Here is a 24,887-nt window from a genome sequence, read left to right on the forward strand (position 1 = left end):
TTACCTGAATTAAGCTTCATCGGGTTGAACTGCTGATAGTGTCTCTCTTAGAGCCCTCTTAGTACCTTCCTTTGAGCCATCTGGTAGTGCCTCTCTTGGAGCCTTCTTATTAATTCCTTTTGAGCCATCTGGTAGGGTCTCTCTTGGAGCTTTATTAATTCCTTTTGAGCCATCTGGTAGGGCCTCTCTTGGAGCCTTTTAAGTACCTCCTGTTGAGCCATCTGGTAGTGCATGTCTTGTAGCCTTCTTAGTACCTCCTTTTGAGCCATCTGGTAGTGCCTCTCTTAGAGCCTTCTTATTAATTCCTTTGAGCCATCTGGTAGTGCCTCTATTGGAGCCTTTTAAGTACCTCCTGTTGAGCCATCTGGTAGTGCATGTCTTGTAGCCTTCTTAGTACCTCCTTTTGAGCCATCTGGTAGTGCCTCTCTTAGAGCCTTCTTATTAATTCCTTTGAGCCATCTGTTAGTGCCTCTAGTGTAGTCTTCGTCTGGATGACCTCCTGAAAGTGTCTCTGTTCAACTCTTTGGTTGGTCTTTATCCCATATGGCATCAATTTTATTTCAAAGCCACACTAAGACTATGACTCTCCTGTATGTTTCAAACGTAGCTGAGTAGTTTCAATGTAGTTCTCCCTTTTCTTATTGTGCGAAAATTTTATAAGTAATGTTTAATATGTTTCGCTATATAAAAGCTATTCCAAAAGATAGTATCTCTGACTTACCTCCATATACTGGGTCTTTTATAGCTGCAATAAAATGTCAGATTATGTTAGAAATATTTTCTTTTAGTCTAGAAAAAAACATACATGTTCAAGGCAATATTTTATAAATATCGATTCCCCAAAATTAAAAAAGGAATCGGAAATTATTTGTATCGTTAGAGGGGCTCTTTAAAAGAAGAGGATATTTGGGTCCCATGTATATTCGCGTGTTAATTTTTTTTTTTTTTGCATGTTAATTTAATTATTATTTTTTTTGGTAATCAAAACTGGGTACAAATATAACACTCCTAGACAAAAAAAAAATTTATTGAATTAGTTTCTTCGTCAAATTTTTTTAAACAGCTTCAAGTGTAATTCCAATGTCGAAAGTGTTTTAAACTTGTCCATTGATGAAGTAACATTTAAATTTACGTATTATACTTTTCAGACATCTCTTGTTTATCTCGCATGTTTTCATTATGGTTTAAATTAATCAATATGTTTTTGTCTCCATGGGCTAAAGACCCCGATGCAAAGTAATTATTTAGAATGTTAGCTTTAGTTCCATCATCATTATGTGTTAAGTTATCTTCTCCTTTTAATAGGGCTACTCCAGTTGTTTCCATTTTCTTAGATATAAAAAATGATGCTAGTGATGATGCTAGTGTTATATTTATATTCCTAGATAATACTTTGTTTATTTATTCTCGTTTGCTGATCTCTGCTATCTACTACTTTTTTTTAGATTAGTTGTTTAAATTTAAGATACTAGATCGTTGATTGTAGAACAAAAGTTGTTACTTACGTGTGTAATCTGGCTCTTTGTCTGTAATTAAATAATTTAAAAAAATAATATTAAATGAGTTCAATTTATCTTATAATTTACTATGAAGAGACATTCTATAAACAAGAAGCTAAATGTGTCTATTACTATCAGAAAGTTATTTCTGACAAATTACAAATTGAAATCGCTTAATTAATACAATGTACTTTGCCGTACTGAGATTTAATAATACTGTTATAGCTTGAGCTATGATTTATTTGCTTCTAAATAATCCTTATTAATTGTGTAACAAATAGATCTAAATAAAAAAATGATTTCTAAAACTGCTCCATTTAAAGCATAAAAATTGTAAATTTGACATAGATAATCAATATTGTATTATTGTTTCACTTTTTTTTTTACCCTTACATATTAATAAATTGGGTTAGGCAATAATGTCTATTTACATAAGGTCAAAATGTAAACTTTCTTTTTTGAGTCTAGGGGCTTTCTGTGTTATGTGTAGTTGAAAAGAGAACCTTCAGTTCCTTGATCAAAAGCTTGTCATAAGAAGAAGAACCTTCAGGACAGTGACCAAAAGCTTATCATAAGAAGAAGAACCTTCAGGTCAGTGACCAAAAGCTTATCATAAGAAGAACCTTAAGGACAGTGACCAAAAGCTTATCATAAGAAGAGGAACCTTCAGGTCAGTTACCAAAAGCTTATCATAAGAAGAAGAACCTTCGGTCAGTGACCAAAAGCTTATCATAAGAAGAAGAACCCTCATGTCAGTGATCAAAAGCTTATCATAAGAAGAAGAACCTTCAGGTCAGTGACCAAAAGCTTGTCATAAGAATAACCTTCAGGTCAATGACCAAAAGCTTGTCATAAGAAGACGAACCTTAAGGTCAGTGACCAAAAGCTTATCATAAGAAGAAGAACCTTTTGGACAGTGACCAAAAGCTTGTCATAAGAAGACGAACCTTCAGGTCAGTGACCAAAAGCTTGTCAAAAGAAGAAGAACCTTCAGGACAGTGACCAAGAGCTAATCATAAGAAGAAGAAACTTCAGGTCAGTGACCAAAAGCTTATCATAAAAAGAACCTTAAGGACAGTGACCAAAAGCTTGTCATAAGAAGAAGAACCTTTAGGTCAGTGACCAAAAGCTTGTCATAAGAAGAAGAACCTTTAGGTCAGTGACCAAAAGCTTGTCATAAGAAGAAGAACCTTTAGGACAGTGACAAAAAGCTTGTCATAAGAAGAAGAACCTTCAGGTCAGTGACCAAAAGCTTGTCATAAGAAGAAGAACCTTCAGGTCAGTGACCAAAAGCTTGTCATAGAAGAACCTTCAGGTCAGTGACCAAAAGCTTGTCATAAGAAGAAGAACCTTCAGGTCAGTGACCAAAAGCTTATCATAAGAAGAAGAACCTTCGGGTCAGTGACCAAAAGCTTATCATAAGAAGAAGAACCCTCATGTCAGTGATCAAAAGCTTATCATAAGAAGAAGAACCTTCAGGTCAGTGACCAAAAGCTTGTCATAAGAATAACCTTCAGGTCAGTGACCAAAAAGCTTGTCATAAGAAGACGAACCTTAAGGTCAGTGACCAATAGCTTGTCATAAGAAGAAGAACCTTTAGGTCAGTGACCAAAAGCTTGTCATAAGAAGAAGAACCTTTAGGACAGTGACCCAAAGTTTATCATAAGAAGACGAACCTTCAGGTCAGTGACCAAAAGCTTGTCATAAGAAGAAGAACCTTCAGGACAGTGACCAAAAGCTTGTCATAAGATGAAGAAATTTCAGGACAGTGACCAAAAGCTTGTCATAAGAAGAAGAACCTTCAGGACAGTGACCAAAAGCTTGTCATAAGAAGAAGAACCTTCAGGACAGTGACCAAAAGCTTGTCATAAGAAGAAGAACCTTCAGGTCAGTGACCAAAAGCTTGCCAAAAAATCAACTGTTAATCTTTCATCGTGTACAAGAACAATGAGGTACAAGTGTACATTAGTAAAAAGTGTGAAATAATTTAGGCATTACTCCATAGATCTACAGTCAATACATAATAGCTCCTCCTACGTGGCCGAAGATAAACTTTTGTTATTACATAGAAACTCAAAAAAATGGCTATAAAGTACAATCCTCGCTTTAAAAATAAAGGGCCACATACTTGGCATTAATAAGTATGGTGTACTGCAGATAAGCCTGCTTCTTCTTTCAGCTTTTTGATAGCTCTGCTTTCTTTCTATGCTGGTTACTGATTACTCTTCTTGCCTTGTATCTTGAGACTCACAGCTTCACGCTAAGAGTGTTTTGAACCGTGAATCTCAATATCACATCCGTCCTGGAGGGGGGATTTGTAACGCTTGTGTTGATCGCTTTCCTGCATACAGCTCCCCATAAAAATGTCGTTTGGTAAGACAATTTCCTGGCATACGGACTACATTCCCGCCCATGGAAATAGGAACCTTTTTGCTGTGGCGTGGATACTTTTAATATGTGACAACTGTAGAAATTCAACGTCTGATATGTGGTCAAACCAGTACACTTAATGTGAAGTGAAGGGAGACTACAGCACTGGAAACTTTCAGTTTTGTAGATATACTGAGTTCTCTCCGTTGCTATACTTGATGTTAAAGTCTGCCAAAAGCAGCACTGGCAAGTTCAACACGGAAGCCAACCACGTCATCTAGGTTGGCATTGGCTGATATGGTACTTCCCAAATAGAGAATTATTTTAACAGATCTACAGTAATGTAACAGTAATCCACTTTTACTTAATAAATTAGATGGACTGTCTTTTTAAACGTATTCATTATTTTAATGGAATGATCTTGTTAACTGCAATGTTTAGAGAATGTGTTCTCTTAAAGGGAAAAATATTGTACGGGGCAGATAGAAAACTCTGGGGAAGGGGTTAGAAGGCGGAATGTTTTGGAAATGGATCCACGGCCCCAGCGGACGAGGTCATTATCACCGATTTAATCTCTGTCCTCGATGTCCTTGAAAGGCAGCATGCAGGTGTCAGGAAGATAGAAGCGTTCCTCGCGGTGGTAAAGCGCCTTCTACAGCTTAATGTAAATATTTTATTCAATGGGTTCCAGCCCATTGTAGTCTGGTCATTCATCAGAGGGCTGAATTTTTAGCGAAGTCCGAGGTAGCAGCGTGCACCATAGATGATGAAACGTGCACTCTCTCGAGTGTTCGATCCCTAGCCGACATCCGTTTGTTGGCACTTTGGTACGACAGTTGGGAAGCTACCGACAAGGGCAGAGAGCTTCATAAGCAGTTGATTAGACCAGATCGAAAGGACGCATGGTTTGAACTCTGCCGTGCGGAACAGGCAGTCCTAGCCCAGTTCTGAGTCGGACACTGTCCAATAGGCACGTACTTTGGACGGTGGGGGGGGGGAGAACTATGACACACGGTGCCGCCATTGCGTCGAGGACCACGAAACAGTAAACCACATTCTCTGTGAAAGTCGCGTTTTGCATGAAGAACTTTAGGGACAAGGAATTGAGAGAGAGATAACTGGTCCATGTGCAGCATTAGGGCTGTCCTTGTACGGAGGCAACTCACTGCCCGCTTCCTCTTCCGTGCTCTAAAGAAGTAATTCTCAACATGGTTCGTTACTAATGGGGTTTCTGACTCGGGGGGATAGTAAATATTTTGTGATCATTTTTCTTTTAGCTACTCCGCATGGTTTAAATCAGGCTCTTATTGGTATAGCCATTATGCAAAAAATAAAATCAATAATTAATATTTTTAATGCAAAAAAATATACAATATATATTACTTACTTGCATAATCTAATCCTGTAAAAAAGAACAAATGAAATACATTTACACTAACGAAACAACAAATCGAATTATATTTAAAAAAACATTTTTACTATTTCTAATAACAATACTTGATTCAATATAATATATAACCAATCAGTTTTTGTTGCAAAGTAAAATAATATAAACTTCCTTGAATAATTGAAGCTTTATTTTTTTTTTAAATATCCTTTTAGAATTAAAGCTGTTGGATTGAGTTTGTTGTACAACACTGGTTCTGCCTGAGACATACATACAAACGGCCACCTCTGGTTTATGGCTTTACCAACTTAGATTAATTCGTTTAGATTTGATGAAAATTGGTCCCTTCAAGAAGGGCCCCGTCATTTCATTTCTACATGGTTGATATGTTTGTAAGTGACAAACAATCAAAATATATTTTTTAAATTCTTTAAAAAAAAATAAATAAAGCTTATCTAAGGGGGAACAACTCTTCCCTTAAAACTATATCAATAATGTAAAAGTTATTTCCCTTAGTCGATATCAAACAAAATAATTAATTACCAACTAATTGAGAATTTCTGTATTTTTTTATTTGTTTTGTTTGGTACAATAAATAATTATTTTAAGTATCAACTTCATTGGAGAATGTGTGAGGTAGATGTAGCTTTCAAAATAATTTAACTTTACCAAACCCAACAAATTTAGTCATATCGGTGAGTACTGAAGTTGGTGTCAAACAAAATAAATAATTACCAGTAATTAATTGTCGCATTGGTTACTCTTCTAAAACTGATTCGTAGCTTGTCTATACCAATGAATAATTGTGCTAAGTTTCAACTTGATCCGAGAATGGGTGTGGGAGAAATAACGTGTGCATACTTTTTACCAGACAGACAGATATATAGACAGACAGAGTGAGTTAGTATAAGCTTTGTAAACATAGCTCGTGGCGGAGTTTTCTATCCAATTTTATTAACATTGATTCTAAACTTAAACTGAAGTCTTTGGTGAATCTAGTGAAACTAAGATTGTGACGTGAAATCCGTTGTATGCATTAGCTTTATAGACATGTCACAATACAAAGGATTAGACTACTATAATTGCAACAAGTGTAATACTATGAACCTTTGGGACCATCCCTGAAGAGCTCTATCACTTACCATTGTAGTCAGGTTTAACGTTGCCATAGTCTGAAAAAATTCAGCACAATTCATCATTAGAACAATAATAAGGGGAACCAGGCTTATAAAAAGAAAGAAAAGAACATCGCAATCGCTGCCATATCTCTAAAACTGCAAGTATTATCTCCCCCTTTCTATATAAAAAAAATATTAATCAATACTTATTAATTAACTAAGGTTAATTTCTTTATTGATTCATATACTCATTTACTGTCTTCAACAATGAATAATTGTGCAGAATGTTAACTTGGTCCTATGATGGGAAGTGGGAGAAAAAAACGTATAAACGAATGAACCTAGACAGACAGACAGACTGACTGAGTAAATGTAAGAGTTGAAAAAAATATGATTGCAAGAAACATTTTAATGGTAACTATTTATCGTCTAATCAGTTATATTAACTATAACCTGTAGAGTGCTCTTTAACAAGCTTAATTCATCGTTCACTGCAGGCATAAGTAGACTTACCCATAGACTAACCCAATTTCTTATAGCATTCTTATCACACCTTAAATAACTTTAGATCTAGTCAAATAGAAACTTTGTCTAGTTTTCTACTGTTATTGGTATTGTTATTTGAACAAAGCTTAGGCGTAACTTTCCTTGGCTGACATGGAAGAGAGCACCTGGTTTCATGCGGCCTCAGAACGAGACATCTGGAGGTCACTCACGAAGGCCGAGGATACACATTTGAGACCTAAAGAAAATCTGCTGCCGATGACAAACGTAGACAGGGAAAAGAAAATCTAAATCGACCTCCTGCGGACAATGGTTATATTTGCGCTGCTTGTGGCAAAATATGTAGGTCACAGCTGGGGCTGCGCAGCCATGGGAAACACTGCACTCCTCACTAATCTTCGGACTTGTAAACAAGCCTTATTATTATTATTATAATATGAACTAAAAAAAACTATCAAACCTAGATGACTTTTATAATAGTATAAGTATTATTATCTGCTTGCATAGAATAGTTTAAGATTGTACTAAAAAATGATAAATACGTAAAACATAGATAAAGAAAATCAACAACCTAAAACTGTACTTACCAACATATTGAGGGTTATTGGCAACTAAGAGTTAGAAAACAAAAAAAAATATATTGTCATGAAAAAGAGAAAACAAATTGACCCAGTGCCATTAGTGTCTTCACGAGGTGTTTACACTTGCATTGGGCCAAACGGTTTATACCAGTAACGTACACAATTTATCAGTATTAGTACTATTGGTCATTTAATGTAGATAATAAGAATAACAAACAAAATGTAGGCTTAGCGCATTCTGAGAGCTTAACAAACATAAATATAAGAGTTTAATGGGCAAACGAATCTAAATACGTTTTAAACAGATAGGCCTTCAGTGTTCTTGTTGGTTGAAGTGGAGTATGTTATTTGTCTGAGCTCAATGGGGAGACAGTTCTAAGCTTTTGGCTCGAGTACTAAAAAGACCCGCAAACCGAAAGTTAATCGGAAAGGATTAGTTCATGAAGCGCAGGGCTCCTTAACAAACAAATGGAGTGATGCGGTCACAGGGCGTGATAACTTATTCAACGAATACATTACAAAATAAAACAATCGCACCAAAGGAATGCATTATACGTGTATAAAATAAAGTTCCCTTTTCAGACTTTGCGACATATGGGACAGATGATATAAAGGTAATCTGTTTATGTGGCCAACAGTTAACCAGCGTGTCATTTAGCCAGCACAACGAACAACCGCCTTTACTTTTCCCCAACTAATGTCAGGTACCCATTAGAGATGGGTGGACTGAACATTCTGAAATTCAAAATACCATGGGATTTGAACAGGATTTGGAAGCCACCACAGCCCTCATTAGGTTTATAAATGATAAAGAATTTCATTCAGCTTTTTCTCACAATAACCTACATACAGGGCCGGATTTACCTATTAACAGCACAAGTTACAGCTTGGGCTTCCCAATAAATATTCAACACTGACATAAACTTATAAAGGGCTCCTTAAAGGGCCCCCTATCTCAAATAGCTAAAGCTTTTTCAAAATATGTCTGTACTGCCTACTCACCATCGTACACAGGAATTTCGCCACCTAACAGACAGGTAAGAAAAATACATTTTAAAAGTTATTTAAATTTAGATTATAGAAAAGAATTCATTTTAACAGTGACAGACTAAAGCGAAAAATCATTTTTAATCATACGTTTTACTTTTCTTTTTTAAAAAAAAGTTTATCTCATGCAGTTAAGAGTTTACACAGGCAAATTTTTACAGAAATATCTCAATGCAATTCTTTAAAATATCCTTTTAATACATTTCTTTTAAAAAATGTCAAAGGAAACTATTAAATGATATAGACAAACAATTAACATAGAACTACTAACATCATTGTGTAATGGTATGTTCTAATAGTGTATGTTTGTATCTGCATCTATACCCTATATGTTGTAGTAATACTGCTGAGGGGGGGGGGGGCTATTGTGGTCAAACGGAATTTCCATGTGTTTGGACCAATACAATTTTAGATACGAATTTCTTTTAAAAGTTAATAGATGGAAACAATTATAAACGTTTAAGATAAATTAATAATTTATTGTATGATTCAATATCAACTTCACGTATTCCTTAGTCTGTTGGACATTTGGGGCACCACACAAGATGTGTTGACCGTAATTCTCTATGCCTCTTTCTTTTATGTTGTCTTCCAGCCTAGGACTGTTCCCTGAAGGAAGGTTTTGTTGAGCCCTGGGGACCTTGTGATATATCTGTAAAGTTTTAGTTTGCGTTTTGTGATAGTGGTTAGCTGGTCATGGTGGGGTCCGATCGCTGCACTAATCCTGTTTCTAATTTCTTCGTATGTGATGAGGTCTTCGTTTGTGATGAGGTCCACGTTAGTGATGAGGTCTTCGTATGTGATGAGGTCTTAGTATGTGATGAGGTCATCGTATGTGACGAGGTCTTCGTATGTGATGAGGTCTTCGTACGTGATGAGGTCTTCGTATGTGATGAGGTCTTCGTATGTGATGAGGTCTTCGTATGTGATGAGGTCTTCGTATGTGATGAGGTCTTCGTATGTGATGAGGTCTTCGTATGTGATGAGGTCTTCGTACGTTATCCCTAGCATCTTTCTGTAGCATCTCAACAAATACAAAATGATTCCATAGATTGCGACTTAAACAACGTATCTGAGACACAAGTCTGGTTTGTGTCATGTGTGCTGGCAAGTGTGGCTGAGATGTTAGAACCGCTTGGCTACCTAACAAGGGGGATCGAGCCGAATTGTGTTTGCTGAGTGCCTAAAGGTAGCAAGGAAACATAATTGAAGATACCCCCCCTCCCCCGATGACTGGTCCACAAATGAGATTGGACCTTAGCGCACATGCTATAAGCATGAAAGATGCACTATATCAAAACAATAAAACTAATTTTTTATTAGTTTAGGTTGTATATGTTTTCTGAATGGAGTTAAATCACACATCTTATCAAGTACAGACGTTACTTCCAAAAAGAAGATGATTACGCCCTAAGCGTGTTCCTATGTCAATCTAGACATGTATGACTTAAACCTGCCAAGTCATTGATTTTCCTGGTTGACTCAGGCAACTCTAAAGCGTTCTTTTAAAACATACGCCTTTGAATAGAAAAATGTGAGCTTACCTTCGTAAGTGGGGGCTGAAACAAAAGAAAAATAAGACTGTCAAAAACTTTATATTTTAAGATGAATTGAACATGTCATAATAGTCTATGCATTTCAGTATTTAAGTATTTAAAAAACATAAAAACCAAATGAAAGCTACTGGTAGAGGATTTCCTTACCTGCGTAATCAGGATATTCTGTAAATATGTAACAATAGAAAAAAACAATTAAATATAAAATTTAAAAAACCTAATATGTTATTGGTACAAAAAGATAATAAATTAATAACATAATTATACGTGATAATAAAAAGAAGTACAATCCTGCAACTGGTATACATTTATAAATATGTATTTCATTTAGAGTCAATAACCGTGAATGATGTCCCTAAATTATTCATTAGCGCAACAAGCCTAATTATCTTTACTGTGTTAGACTAGTAGAGTTTGTAAGGTACCGCAATATACAGTTACCTTGGAGGGTATGTGGCCAACACAACGACCGATCGTTGTTCAAATCATATTTTACTAGTTTTAATGACATAATACTCGAGTCCGACTAAGGAGGAGTGTAGCATGTCATCTTGCTAGATATTACATTTTCTTCAGCTTGCGCTCAGTATTTCTATTTTAGTTAGTGCCTATGTGCCAGTTAGGATTATTCAACAATTTATTTTAAGATATTGAATTGGATTATCTTGCCTATATTTCGTCTAGAAAATGTTTGAGATTTATAAAAATGAATAATCAAATAAAATAGAAAAAGTTAAAACAAATTCTTACCCTCGTATGCCACGGTCTTTTCCGCTTTTAGAGGAGAAAGTAAAATTTTTGTATTACAAATAATTATATCACATTTCTTATATAGCGTAATAGCATTACATTCTTCATAAACTAAACATAAAAAGCAGACATTTTAGAGTCTTGGTTTAAAAAAAACAAAAATGCCACGTGGAATGAATACCCTGGTACCACATTCAAAACAGAACGTGCCATAAAAACATATCTATGTTTTCATAACGAATCAAACACACCTAACGAATTATCTCAATGGCTATGATGCAACTACATCTGATACAACGAGCTTTTACTTTTAAAAGTCATGTATGTATTTTCTTGTAGCGATTCCACAAACCTCTACCCCCTAGTATCTTCTTGTCATTCACCTTTCCCTGTCCCTTAGTCTGTTGAACCGTTGGGACTCCACACATGATCTGTTTAACGTTTTCTCCATTTCTCAATATCTTTTACCTTTTTTTGCCTCTTTCAATGACAGACGCGTCCATTCTTTGCTGTGCAATTTCCTGTCCCTTTCTCTGTCTTCCTCTTCTCTTTTTTTTTCTTGATATTGTTCCCTGAAGGAAGGTATTTGCGAGCCCCCGAGGACCTTGTGATATGGCCATAAAGTTTTAGTTTTCGTTTTTTTAAAACTGGCCAGCAGGTCGTCGTACGGCACAGCAGCCATTGTAATCGAGTTTCGTGTCTCCTCATTAGTGCTGTGGTCTTTATACCTCGGATCCTTCTCACTAGTTCTACAGTTTGGGTCCAAGATTTTAAAGCATATAAGAATGTGGCCATGACCAATGAGCGCATCAGTCTGATTTTAGTACCATGGCTTTGGTTTTGTCTTTCCAGATTGTCATTTGGTACTAAAAATATTTGTCATCATTGTATTAACAAGATTTAACATAGAAAAAAAACGCCTTCTGGTAGTAAAAAAAATAATTCTTTGTTTCAATAATTTAATTCATAATATGATTGTAAATTAAAATCACTTACCTACATAGTCTAATGCTGTAAAGAAAACAAACGAAATAATTATGAAATGTAACAAAGAAGGAAGATTTTCTAACTACTTCTGCTTAAAGTAAGTTGTTCTAGATAGGTCAACCTTTTGATAATAAAGTATATTTTTAGTATCTTGATAGTTTGTTTTGAAACAGACGCGGCCTATTGGATTGGCGAGTGAGGCAATCGCTCCTGGCTCGTTACCATAATTGGGCCCTGTTATAAAGAGAACCTTTTGTCACCGTCAGCCCATTGGACAAATACTCGAGGCACTGAAATGACTATTTCTAAGGACCCCGCGCACTGCTAATGCCGCCTCTGGAGCACATTATATGATTATATATTGTTAGCACATTATATGATTATATATTGTTAGCACATTATATGATTATACATTGTTAGCACATTATATGATTATACATTGTTAGCACATTATATAATTATACATTGTTAGCACATTATATGATTATACATTTTTAACACATTATATGATTATACATTGTTAGCACATTATATGATTATATATTGTTAGCACATTATATGATTATATATGGTTAGCACATTACATGATTATACATTGTTAGCACATTATATGATTATATATTGTTAGCTCATTATATGATTATACATTGTTAGCACATTATATGATTATAAATGGTTAGCACATTATATGATTATATATGGTTAGCACATTATATGATTATATATTGTTAGCACATTATATGATTATACATTGTTAGAACATTATATGATTATACATTGTTAGCACATTATATGATTATACATTGTTAGCACATTATATGATTATACATTGTTAGCACATTATATGATTATACATTGTTAGCACATTATATGATTATATATTGTTAGCTCATTATATGATTATATATTGTTAGCACATTATATGACTAGATATTGTTAGCACATTATATGATTATATATTGTTAGCACATTATATGACTAGATATTGTTAGCACATTATATGATTATATATTGTTAGCACATTATATGACTAGATATTGTTAGCACATTATATGATTATATATTGTTAGCACATTATATGATTAGATATAGTTAGCACATGATATGATTATATATTGTTAGCACATTATATGACTAGATATTGTTAGCACATTATATGATTATATATTGTTAGCACATTATATGATTATATATTGTTAGCACATTATATGATTATATATGGTTAGCACATTACATGATTATACATTGTTAGCACATTATATGACTATACATTGTTAGAACATTATATGATTATACATTGTTAGCACATTATATGATTATAAATGGTTAGCACATTATATGATTATATATGGTTAGCACATTATATGATTATATATTGTTAGCACATTATATGATTATACATTGTTAGAACATTATATGATTATACATTGTTAGCACATTATATGATTATACATTGTTAGCACATTATATGATTATACATTGTTAGCACATTATATGATTATACATTGTTAGCACATTATATGATTATATATTGTTAGCTCATTATATGATTATATATTGTTAGCACATTATATGACTAGATATTGTTAGCACATTATATGATTATATATTGTTAGCACATTATATGACTAGATATTGTTAGCACATTATATGATTATATATTGTTAGCACATTATATGACTAGATATTGTTAGCACATTATATGATTATATATTGTTAGCACATTATATGATTAGATATAGTTAGCACATGATATGATTATATATTGTTAGCACATTATATGACTAGATATTGTTAGCACATTATATGATTATATATTGTAAGCACATTATATGATTATACATTGTTAGCACATTATATGATTATATATTGTTAGCACATTATATGATTATATATTGTTAGCACATTTCTTTTTTAGCTATCCATTGGCTCTTTTTGTTATATGTTTTTAAATCATTCTTTCATATGTACAAGATTTTTGTGTGTGCCACGAATACAACTAGGCTACTTACCATAAATGCTTGGCGAATAGAGTACAAAGTACAAACCAACCACAGAACTTAGTGACCAATGCATTATTTTCACCTGTCACTAAATATGTAAAGAAAATATATGAAACGTTCAGACGTATGAGGAAGGAGACTTGGACGAAACGCTAAGCACATTGTATATAACTTTAAAATGTAACTTCTTTCTATCAATTTAGTTCTTCCACGGTCATGAAAGTTGTAATGCTTTAGTTAAATATGGAACCAGTCTTGTTAATATAATAATGCTTTGTGTCAAAAGTTAGTCAAAACGTAATTTGTCCATGCGAAGCTTATCTATATTTTAGGAAAACGTCGACCGACATAATGAGCTTACTGCCTTAATCTACGTTTTTAATTCATGTACTTAACCATCCCATCTGAATTTATCTTATCTTGTAAAATCTTCTGGTGAGACTAAAGATTTTTTTACTGAGAATTTCTTTCCCATTCAGAGGCTGGCTTTAAGTAAGTGGAGATTTTAGGTAGGGATTTTCAGGAAACTTCTACCCTCTTTTGAAGACTGATAAAATACACTTATGGCGGATGAGCTCTAGAACTGTCCGTGTGATATTTTTTTTGAAGGAAAAACGAATCAACTTTTTATTTCAAAATAAACAAGTAATATGAAATTTCAAAAACAAAAAAAAATATGCCTCTTTGTAGCACATGATAGTAAAATAATATTCATATTTCTTGCACCATAATTTTGTAGCAACGATAAGTACTATAAATATATTTTAGATAATTAGTATGGCAACAGTACATATGATAGTCCGAGTATTTCCAAAACACATTAAAAAGTAAAATGCAAAATTATTATCAGTTCCCTGAAGTCCCAAAGATGAAACACTGACTTCAACGCTTAATATTTGTAATTTTTCCATACTTTAAGAAAGTTATCTTTCTGAAATGTTAATATTATGTTTTGTCACGCAGCTCGAGTTCAGAAATTTCAGATAAAACTGTAAAAATAAATGATTAATTACTTGACCACGACGAAAGTGTGAGTCAATAGCAGGAATTGAAAAAGAAAACTTCCACAATTAAAGCTTTGTATTGTCTTGTATAGCAATACTCCATACCACCCAATCTTATGTTGAAGTTAATTGGTTTACATGTAAATAGGACTAGATTTTGATCTTGTGTAGATTCAATCCTATACGAAGCTGCATGCTTATCAACACAAAATATTATTCATTTTTGCGATTATAATAATAACTATTTCTTGTTTAAAGAAAAACATAATATAATCTGATCAGAAATATGAAATTTAAAACACCCTCGCTAGGCACGAAATTTGATTGTTGTGCGCGTAATGCTGGCAGACGTCAAAAAGATTTTTAACAAAATATAAGCTAAATTGTAAACTGATGAAATTAAATTCATCATCAGACGAGCTTTAAACTAAATATGGCGAATAATGTAATAGGCTATTACACGACAAGCTTTGTAATCATACAATTATGCAATGGGTATTAAGTCATAGTATGTAAATTAAAGGGAAAAAATGCATACCATAGATCACACACTAAAGAAATTATAACCAAAGCTTATTAATAAAATGAATTTACCCGTCCCTAGGTGATCAAAATAAGGATGAAAAAGTCACTGCCTGTAAAGAGGACCTTATATTTAATGATATCTCTTGCAAGCTGTTGGGTTCATTGAAGGCTTTAAACCCATGGCGGTAGTTGCACGGTAAATGTGTTTTTGAATGCATGGTAATGAGGTCTTGCTAATTTCTTGGCGCGTACCAATCCAAGTGAGAGCATTGCAATCGAGCAGCTCTAACAAATAAAGAGTTAGCTACACTTTATACTGGCATGGATAGCAGCTCAAGCTGGACAAAAGAATAGCTTTAAATGTTATATTTTGTATTCCAATAAATCTCTGGCAGTCTAATTAATACATGTATAGAAAATATGTGTGGGTATGTGTGTAGATTATAAAAAAATGAGCAGGGTCGGCTTTACACATAAGCAAAATAGGCAGCCGCCTATGGCCTACAATTTGTGGGGGGCCTCATACACCTTAAAAAAGTGAAATTGAAATTGCCAACTTGAATAAAATCTCAAAATTAGCAAAGCTCTAATATAGATTTATGGGTCTACTAACGCATCCTAAATTTATACGTCTTATTTTTTTCCCCACAAATAGTTAAGTCTACTTGTAAGACTCCTATTGCTGGAAGACTCCTATTTTTGGAAGACTCCTATTTTTGAAAGACTCCTATTGTTGAAAGACTCCTATTGTTGGAAGACTCCTATTGTTGGAAGACTCCTATTGTTGGAAGACTCCTATTGTTGGAAGACTCCTATTGTTGGAAGACTCCTATTGTTGGAAGACTCCTATTGTTGGAAGACTCCTATTGTTGGAAGACTCCTATTGTTGGAAGACTCCTATTGTTCGAAGACTCCTATTGTTGGAAGACTCCTATTGTTGGAAGACTCCTATTGTTGGAAGACTCCTATTTTTGGAAGACTCCTATTTTTGAAAGACTCCTATTGTTGAAAGACTCCTATTGTTGGAAGACTCCTATTGTTGGAAGACTCCTATTGTTGGAAGACTCCTATTGTTGGAAGACTCCTATTGTTGGAAGACTCCTATTGTTCGAAGACTCCTATTGTTGGAAGACTCCTATTGTTGGAAGACTCCTATTGTTGGAAGACTCCTATTTTTGGAAGACTCCTATTTTTGAAAGACTCCTATTGTTGAAAGACTCCTATTGTTGGAAGACTCCTATTGTTGGAAGACTCCTATTGTTGGAAGACTCCTATTGTTGGAAGACTCCTATTGTTGGAAGACTCCTATTGTTGGAAGACTCCTATTGTTGGAAGACTCCTATTGTTGGAAGACTCCTATTGTTCGAAGACTCCTATTGTTGGAAGACTCCTATTGTTGGAAGACTCCTATTGTTGGAAGACTCCTATTGTTGGAAGACTCCTATTGTTGGAAGACTCCTATTGTTGAAAGACTCCTATTGTTGGAAGACTCCTATTGTGGAAGACTCCTATTGTTGGAAGACTCCTATTGTTGAAAGACTCCTATTGTTGGAAGACTCCTATTGTTGGAAGACTCCTATTGTTGGAAGACCCTTGCTGCTTCATTTTGTTGACTGTGTCCAAAAGTAGTTTCAGCCTGTTGTGTCAAAACGCTAATGAAGGGCGTGATTTTTTCTTTTTTTCGTTGTTTATTTTTTTTATTTCATTTGTGGCCACTAAATTCACTTTGCCCTGGGCAGGGGTTCTCAACTTATGGGTCTCGTGTTCCTCGCAGATCGATTTAACATTTGTCAGAGGTCGCTTAAGGCCATCGAAAATATGTATTTTTCTCGGTCAATTCTGACATGAAAAATTTGTCACATACAAAGGATTTTTTTTCATTTGAATTTATTTATATTGTTATTCGAGGGTAGATGTTGCTGACGATTGAATCGGAATTGATTTCAAACATTTTCATTGTATCAGCAGATATATTTTTAACAGTTTAAGTTGATACGTATTAATGTATAGCGTGTCTTTACGTATAGTGGCATTGTAAAGCACTGGATTCAGTAGTAATATTAAGTCACTAATTTATAAAGATATTAGTAAAGTTTAAGGTCAGCCAATTATAGCATGCGGGAGAGTATGTGTTGAAACTATACATTGTGTTAAATCTGTAATATGTGAACAAAAATGAATTGGATGTGAAATTGGTTGAATAACGAATTTTTTAATATGTAACCTTTGTATAGAAATGCATAACGTATTGGACAACATGAACCTTGGATTAACTCCAAATGGTAGCAGGGGAGGAAAGCATGGGCCTCCCGTAGTGTTCTGGTAAGAAACTCTTGTTGAACGTAGCGCCTCATAGCTTCCATGGAGTTCAAGTGACACTTCAGTTGTCTCCCTTCAGCTCTTGGACACTCCCCGTAAGACATATGCGCATCTGTTTCCTCTGCCTGCCCCTTTAGTTTGTCTGTCATTTGTAACGAAGTTCTCTTTTAAGTCAAATCTATGGAGCCGAAAAAACTGTAATGTCATTGTGATAGCTAGCGTCCGAACTTTGTCGTCATGGGTACCCAGTAGTTGGGAGGAATGGCTAAGCATGTAAATGCTGAAGATTTAAAGATGAGTTTTTCTTTTGCAATCACATTGAATCGACTACGACTGAGAGTGGATGTGTTAATTTTTAGAAAAAATATCTTTGAGAAATATTAGTGGTGTCTGCACATATTGTGCTCCAAGTATGGTAGTATTTTGGACTAGATTTGTGATAATTATGACTGTATAATATAATATATTGTAGCATATTAAAACATATTGTTTCATGATAAAACATGAAGCTTTGGCAATGCAAATCAGATATTTACATTAGGTCTACAATTACACCCTTCGAACAAACAAAACCATAGTTACTTATACTTATAAACGAAAATAAGTTACTGTTCGGGGGTCGCGGCAGTGTGAGGAATTGTAAAAAGGGGTCGCCGAGTAAAAAAAAAAAGGTTGAGAACCGCTGGCCTAAGGCATTCCATTACCTAAGGCTGACCCTATTGGAAGAAACCAGACCGAGCGGGAATAGTTAAAGAATTAAAGAAACTAAAAACAATGAATAGTTATGAAAGTAAGAGAGGGAGAGAGTGTGAGGGAAGCGAGAGGAGGGGGGACAGCGATGAAGAGAGAGAGAGAGAGAGAGAGAGAGAGAGAGGTTGAGAGAGAGAGAGAGAGAGAGAGGGAGAGAGGTTGAGAGAGAGAGATGAATGCGTGGAAAAGACGAATAATAAAATAGAGGAATTAATACTGCTTTTGACTTTCACTTTTAATAAAAATCGATATTCAAAAAGCAGGGTGCTCTATGCGTATTTTGTTTTAACCTCATTTTTCTGTCCAGTCTTCTTTGACTTAATCAAGCGTGTATAATGACCTCTAGGCAGTAGACGATTCGATCCAAAACAAATTTGTATTGCATACCAAGGGGAAAGAACGTCATACATTGTCAGTATCTACATACTTAAAGATTGTCTTATTTTATTCAATATGACTTACTGTAGGAATGACTCCAGTTGAGCTTTTACATGGATGACCTCTCAATGTTTTTATTTCTTACACTGACCAGTGTGTAGTTAGATGTGAATGTTTTTATTTCTAACACTGACCAGTGTGTAGTTAGATGTGAATGTTTTTATTTCTAAGACTGACCAGTGTGTAGTTAGATGTGAAGGTCAAGCCCTGCTGTCCTGTAACGGGTGGTTGTACTGTTTGCTAATGTCGTATGTTGGGCTTTTTCATGATGCCTGTACAATAGAACATAAACAAATGGACATGCCTGAACGAACTTCTATCAGAGGCAAAAGACAGAGAGAAATGGAGAACGACGTTCTACAAATCTGGTGTCTTACCCCAACGGTTTAAATGACTAAGGGATAGGTGAAGGTGAGATGAGAACTACTGAAGTCTGAAGAGAGATGAATGAAGTCTGTGAATCGGGAATACATTTATAACACTTTTATCAACTCACTCTGTCTGGTAAAAAAAGCTTAAAAACGTTATTTCTCCTACACCCATTCTTGGATCAAGTTGTAACTTTGCACAATTATTCATTGGAGAAGAAAATACACGAATCAATTAAAATAATTAACTAATTATTTAATTCAATGATGTTAATTGATCATTCCGTTTGACAATGACAAGGAAATTAATTCTTTAGTATTTACAGATATGAAATGGGTAAATATTTGTGGGTTTTTCCCCTCAGATAATTGTAAACTTTATTTCTTTCACAAACTTTCTCCTATCAAGTTGAAAATTTAATTAACAAAACATGCGTCTATTTAAAAAAAATTAACCAATTAATCCATTAATGATTAGTAATTATTGGTAATTAATTATTTTGATATAGAAAAAGGGAAATAACTTCTACACTATTGACTCTTACTTTTGCCCATTGTCACTGTGTTATGTAACACTTGGGTATTTTATTTTATTTAAAAAAAAACCGCATAAATCGTATGTACATACAAACAACCCTAGTTGTCTGTTTAGTATTGTATTGATTTGTTTCTATGTGCCTGACAGATCACTCAGCCACGCTTCATTGAACTGAAAAAAAAAATGTTTTTATAAAATCTCTTAATCACGTGACTGTTTTTCTTCTCCAGGTGATACTGAGACTCATCAACTGTGGCCGCTGATTTTAATTGAGAAAGCGATGGGAAGATGACATCGAAAAGATATTCTAATCAAGTCAAGAGGTAGAGAAAGACGGACAACAGTTTAAGTGTGGTGCCCCAACGGTTCAACAGCCTAGGTGATAGGTGGCTGTCATTAGAGCTGAAGTTATGTCTCTTGAAACCCCATGTTTCTCTCCAGTGGCCTGAATTAAAGCAATATTACTTTTGGTGTGGGTTTCAAGCAGACGCAAATGTGTTGCACCATTTTTTAAGAAGAGTTCTAAACTTAGAACAGTCTAGAGGGCGAGACCGAAACCCTAGTACTTCGTGTAGACCTCTTTTTTTTTCCCTATATCACATCTGCCCTTCAAGTGCCGTGTAAAGCTATCGAGATCCAATGTATTTGTGAATGAGAAGGCACCATTCTTCACGACACTCTGTTTATGGTTTCACTATACGTTACTGTTAATGTGTAAACTCAATGATTCTTATTGTGTGTAAATATAAATTTACTAATAAAAATATATCTTGATAAACGCTATGGATAAGAAAAATTAAGAATGCAAAACAAATTGACAAAAATAAGTTTTTTTTTCATTAAAAAAAAAAGTTAGATTTTCAAACAATGTTATCCCCATATCAATTAGTTATATAAATGTCTAACTGTTTTTTTTAACTTATGTAATTTGCAGACAAAAGTAGATCTTGGTATCTATTGAAAAGCAATACGGTTAATAATCAACTCACGTGTTAGTATTGATCCCACCTGTTGTAGACTCACGCTAAGTAGAAAATGTGCTCTCGGTCTACGGGTTGGGAGAGTTGATGTTCACGGAGTGACAACATCGCGCTAATCGTTTGTGAAGAAGTCAATGTCAGAATATGGAGGCGAGAACATCTAATTACAAGAATTACAATAATTGATTAACAATTTGTAGATACCAAGGTGGAGTAAAGTAGAGTGGAGCTTGGTGGAATAATGCGTAAATAAAATGGAGTATGGTTGAGTCCTATGGAGTATGGTGGAGTTATATGGAGTAAGTTGGAATAATATGGAGAACGGTCGAGTAATATGGAGTATGGTGGAGCTACATAAAGTATGGTGGAGTTATATGGAGTCTGGTGGAGCTACATAAAGTATGGTGGAGTTATATGGAGTATGGCGGAGCTACAAGAAGTATGGTCGAGTAATATGGAGTATGGCGGAGCTACATAAAGTATGGTGAAGTTACATGGAGTATGGCGGAGCTACATGGAGTATGGTGGAGTTATATTGAGTATGGTGGAGCTACATAAAGTATGGTGAAGTTACATGGAGTATGGCGGAGCTACATGGAGTATGGTGGAGTTATATTGAGTATGGTGGAGCTACATAAAGTATGGTGAAGTTACATGGAGTATGGCGGAGCCACATAAAGTATGGTGGAGTTAAAAGGAGTATGGCAGAGCTACATAAAGTATGGTAAAGTTACATGGAGTAGGGTGGAGCTATATGGAGTATGGCGGAGTTACATAAAGTATGGAGGAGTTATATGGAGTATGGCGGAGCTATATAAAGTATGGTGGAGTTATAAGGAGTATGGCGGAGCTACATAAAGTATGGAGGAGTTATATGGAGTATGGCGGAGTTACATAAAGTATGGAGGAGTTATAAGGAGTATGGCGGAGCTACATAAAGTATGGAGGAGTTATATGGAGTATGGCGGAGCTATATAAAGTATGGTGGAGTTATAAGGAGTATGGCGGAGCTACATAAAGTATGGAGGAGTTATATGGAGTATGGCGGAGTTACATAAAGTATGGAGGAGTTATAAGGAGTATGGCGGAGCTACATAAAGTATGGAGGAGTTATATGGAGTATGGCGGAGCTATATAAAGTATGGTGGAGTTATATGGAGTATGGCGGAGCTATATAAAGTATGGTGGAGCTATATGGAGTATGGCGGAGCTATATAAAGTATGGCAGAGCTATATAAAGTATGGTGGAGTTATATGGAGTATGGCGGAGCTACATAAAGTATGGAGGAGTTATATAGAGTATGGCGGAGCTACATTAAGTATGGTGGAGTTATATGGAGTATGGCGAAGCTACTTAAAGTATGGTGGAGTTATATGGAGTATGGCGGAGCTATGGTGAAGTTATATGGAGTAAGTTGGAATAATATGGAGTATGGTCGAGTAATATGGAGTATGGCGGAGCTACAAGAAGTATGGTCGAGTAATATGGAGTATGGTGGAGCTACATAAAGTATGGTGGAGCTACATGGAGTATGGTGGTGTTATATTGAGTATGGTGGAGCTACATAAAGTATGGTGGAGTTATATGGAGTATGGCGGAGCTACATAAAGTATGGAGGAGTTATATGGAGTATGGCGGAGCTACATAAAGTATGGTGGAGTTATATGGAGTATGGCGGAGCTACATAAAGTATGGTGAAGTTACATGGAGTATGGCGGAGCTACATAAAGTATGGTGGAGTTATATGGAGTATGGCGGAGCTACATAAAGTATGGTGAAGTTACATGGAGTATGGCGGAGCTACATAAAGTATGGTGTAGTTATATGGAGTATGGCGGAGCTACATAAAGTATGGTGGAGTTATATGGAGTATGGCGGAGCTACATAAAGTATGGTGAAGTTACATGGAGTATGGCGGAGCTACATAAAGTATGGTGAAATTACATGGAGTGTGGCAGAGCTACATAAAGTATAGTGGAGTTACATGAAGTATGGTGGAGCTATATGGAGTATGGTGGAGTTTCATGGAGTAAGGTCGAGTTATATGGAGTAAGGCGGAGCAATATAATGTATGGGAGAGTTATATGGAGCATAACGGAGCTACATAAAGTATGGTGGAGTTTCATGGAGTATAGTCGAGTTATATGGAGTATGGTGGAGTTATATGTATGGTGGAGTTATATGGAGGAGAAGGAGAAAGGTGGATTAAGATTGAGTCAAGTGGAAGAGGAAATAAAATAGAAGGATAATTAAAGTAGAGCTTGGTGGAAGAAGGCGGATCAAGCTGGTGGAGTTAGATGGAATGTGATGGTTAGGGTCCACACCTTGGATGCCCTGGCACCCTGCTCTTCACATCACTTCCTTTTTGTTTGTTTTTTGCCTTGCCACCTTATTTTTTTAGAAATCCGCCTTAAGCATCGGATGTGGAAGATATTCAGGTGTTTTTTTCCCTGCCGACGTTTTACGTTTCACTTCGGTGTAGCAAAGTGTTCATCACACAGGTCTGGTAGACAAAGCTTTAGTCAGTAAGGTATTGTCCCACACTCTTTTCTGCAGCCGTGACATGGTGCTCTTTGTCTTGGCTATGATGGAGCCGAAGAAAAACGAAAATGATCAACAATTTCCAGTGGTTGGTCACGTGACGTGCAGTGATAGTCATCTGAACTAGTAATTTGGTCTTGCTTTGACTAATTTTTAAGCCAAACTTCTGGCATGCAGCAATTTTATTTGTCAACCAGGGTCTGATGCTAAGTAGTAGATTTAGCGACAATAGCTGCATCATCAGCGTAGAGGAGTTAATAGTACCTTACTAGCTTTGGCTTTTGACATCAAACTGGATATTTTGAAGCGTTTTCCAGAGTATTATAGAGTTAGTTTATCTTTGTGTAGGAGGCGCGTTGGTGGTGGTTAAGCGCTCGGCTTATGAACCTGAGGTCCTGGGTTCGAATCTTGGTGAAGGCTGGGATTTTGAATTTCTGGATTTTTAGGGCGTCCCTGAGTCCACCCCAACTCTAATGGGTACCTGAATTTAGTTGGGGAAAGTAAAGTTGTGCTGGTCACATGGCTCCCTGCTCGTTAACCGTTGGCCATTGAAACAGATGACCTTAACAATATCTGCCCCATAGATTTGGCCAAACAATTAGAAATTCTTTTCTCAACTGTCAAATTTCTAGAAAAATCTTTAGAGCCATTTTCGAGATCCGTATCCACCCACCCAGGTTTTGCTCGTAAATTTGCAAACTGAATACAGGAATAGAGAAAAGAATCTCATATTGTTATATTACTGAAAAACACAACAATCTCTTTAAAGATGTCTTTTTAAAACATATAAAAATCCTTAAAGACAATGGTGGGAAGCGTGGTCGAGAGGCCATATACAGGTCTCACTAGTCACATGAGGAGGCATAAAACCCCAGTGCAAGGCCCTCAGTGCCCCTCAGCCCCCTGGATGACAAAGTGGTCGTCATCGAACCACGATGGACAAACTATATATATTTTATATTGTTTGAATTCGAATCTATATTTCTATTGCTTTATTAGTAATGCTGACATGGACATTGGTAATCCATTTAAATTTTTCAATTTATTAAAAAAAAAATTTGAGTGTTGTTTTTTCTCTGTTTAAAGAATTGTTACGGACTCAACAAGCTTAAGTTACACACTAATAGTTACAATTATATATAACGTTGCTTTTATTTTCTGCGTGGCAGTATGAGGACATTTCCAATACATAATATCATCTTCCACTGTCTATGCATAAATCTAGTTTATTACGAACTATAATCTAGCCACCAAGAGAAAGTCTTTGACTAATCCTTTATGTAATTTTTGTTTGTAAAATTCTATAGTTATTACCGTAACAGGTTTCTTTCTATAAAAAAATGTTATTGAAATGTTTTAATGGGCGTAAGTCTAACGTGCAGCGATCAACGCGCGGCTACTTAAAGGTGGTTTAATACATAACATTAGGATCTTCAACACAGACCACAGTCAACTAGGCAATGATCGTAAATTTACGCGTGACTTGTTCTGAAAAAAAAAAGAAAGAAAAATATGGCAGAATGATCGGAACAAAGGAGGACAATGGCTCTTGTGAAAGCGGTGAACTAAGATTGCGTTAACATTTAGGTGGAGTCCAACTTGTTTGTTATTATTGACAGAA

At 35.4% G+C, this 24,887-nt stretch overlaps 1 protein-coding gene across 3 annotated transcripts in view; it reads right to left on the reverse strand.

Moving 5' to 3' along the window:
- The window catches only part of LOC106054748 (collagen alpha-6(VI) chain-like), a 35,103-nt gene extending 14,351 nt beyond the window's left edge, over positions 1-20,752 (reverse strand). Inside the window, exons 1-12 of one of the 3 annotated variants that reach the window (XM_056003984.1) lie at positions 20,734-20,752; positions 13,812-13,890; positions 11,809-11,823; positions 10,813-10,836; positions 10,210-10,227; positions 10,051-10,065; positions 8,462-8,485; positions 7,466-7,489; positions 6,399-6,428; positions 5,257-5,271; positions 1,506-1,526; positions 722-745 (exon numbers count right to left, since the gene is read on the reverse strand). In XM_056003984.1, coding sequence (XP_055859959.1) covers positions 722-745; positions 1,506-1,526; positions 5,257-5,271; positions 6,399-6,428; positions 7,466-7,489; positions 8,462-8,485; positions 10,051-10,065; positions 10,210-10,227; positions 10,813-10,836; positions 11,809-11,823; positions 13,812-13,875 — 274 coding nt within the window. In that variant the 5' untranslated portion in view covers positions 13,876-13,890; positions 20,734-20,752. Of the gene's footprint in view, positions 1-721; positions 746-1,505; positions 1,527-5,256; positions 5,272-6,398; positions 6,429-7,465; positions 7,490-8,461; positions 8,486-10,050; positions 10,066-10,209; positions 10,228-10,812; positions 10,837-11,808; positions 11,824-13,811; positions 13,891-15,344; positions 15,365-15,400; positions 15,529-20,733 lie in introns of those variants that run through there. The other 2 variants (XM_056003982.1, XM_056003983.1) reach the window with 2 other exon arrangements.
- Positions 20,753-24,887: the final 4,135 nt, after the last annotated feature.

Source organism: Biomphalaria glabrata, chromosome 11 (assembly GCF_947242115.1).
Source record: "Biomphalaria glabrata chromosome 11, xgBioGlab47.1, whole genome shotgun sequence".
Lineage (NCBI taxonomy): Eukaryota > Metazoa > Mollusca > Gastropoda > Planorbidae > Biomphalaria > Biomphalaria glabrata.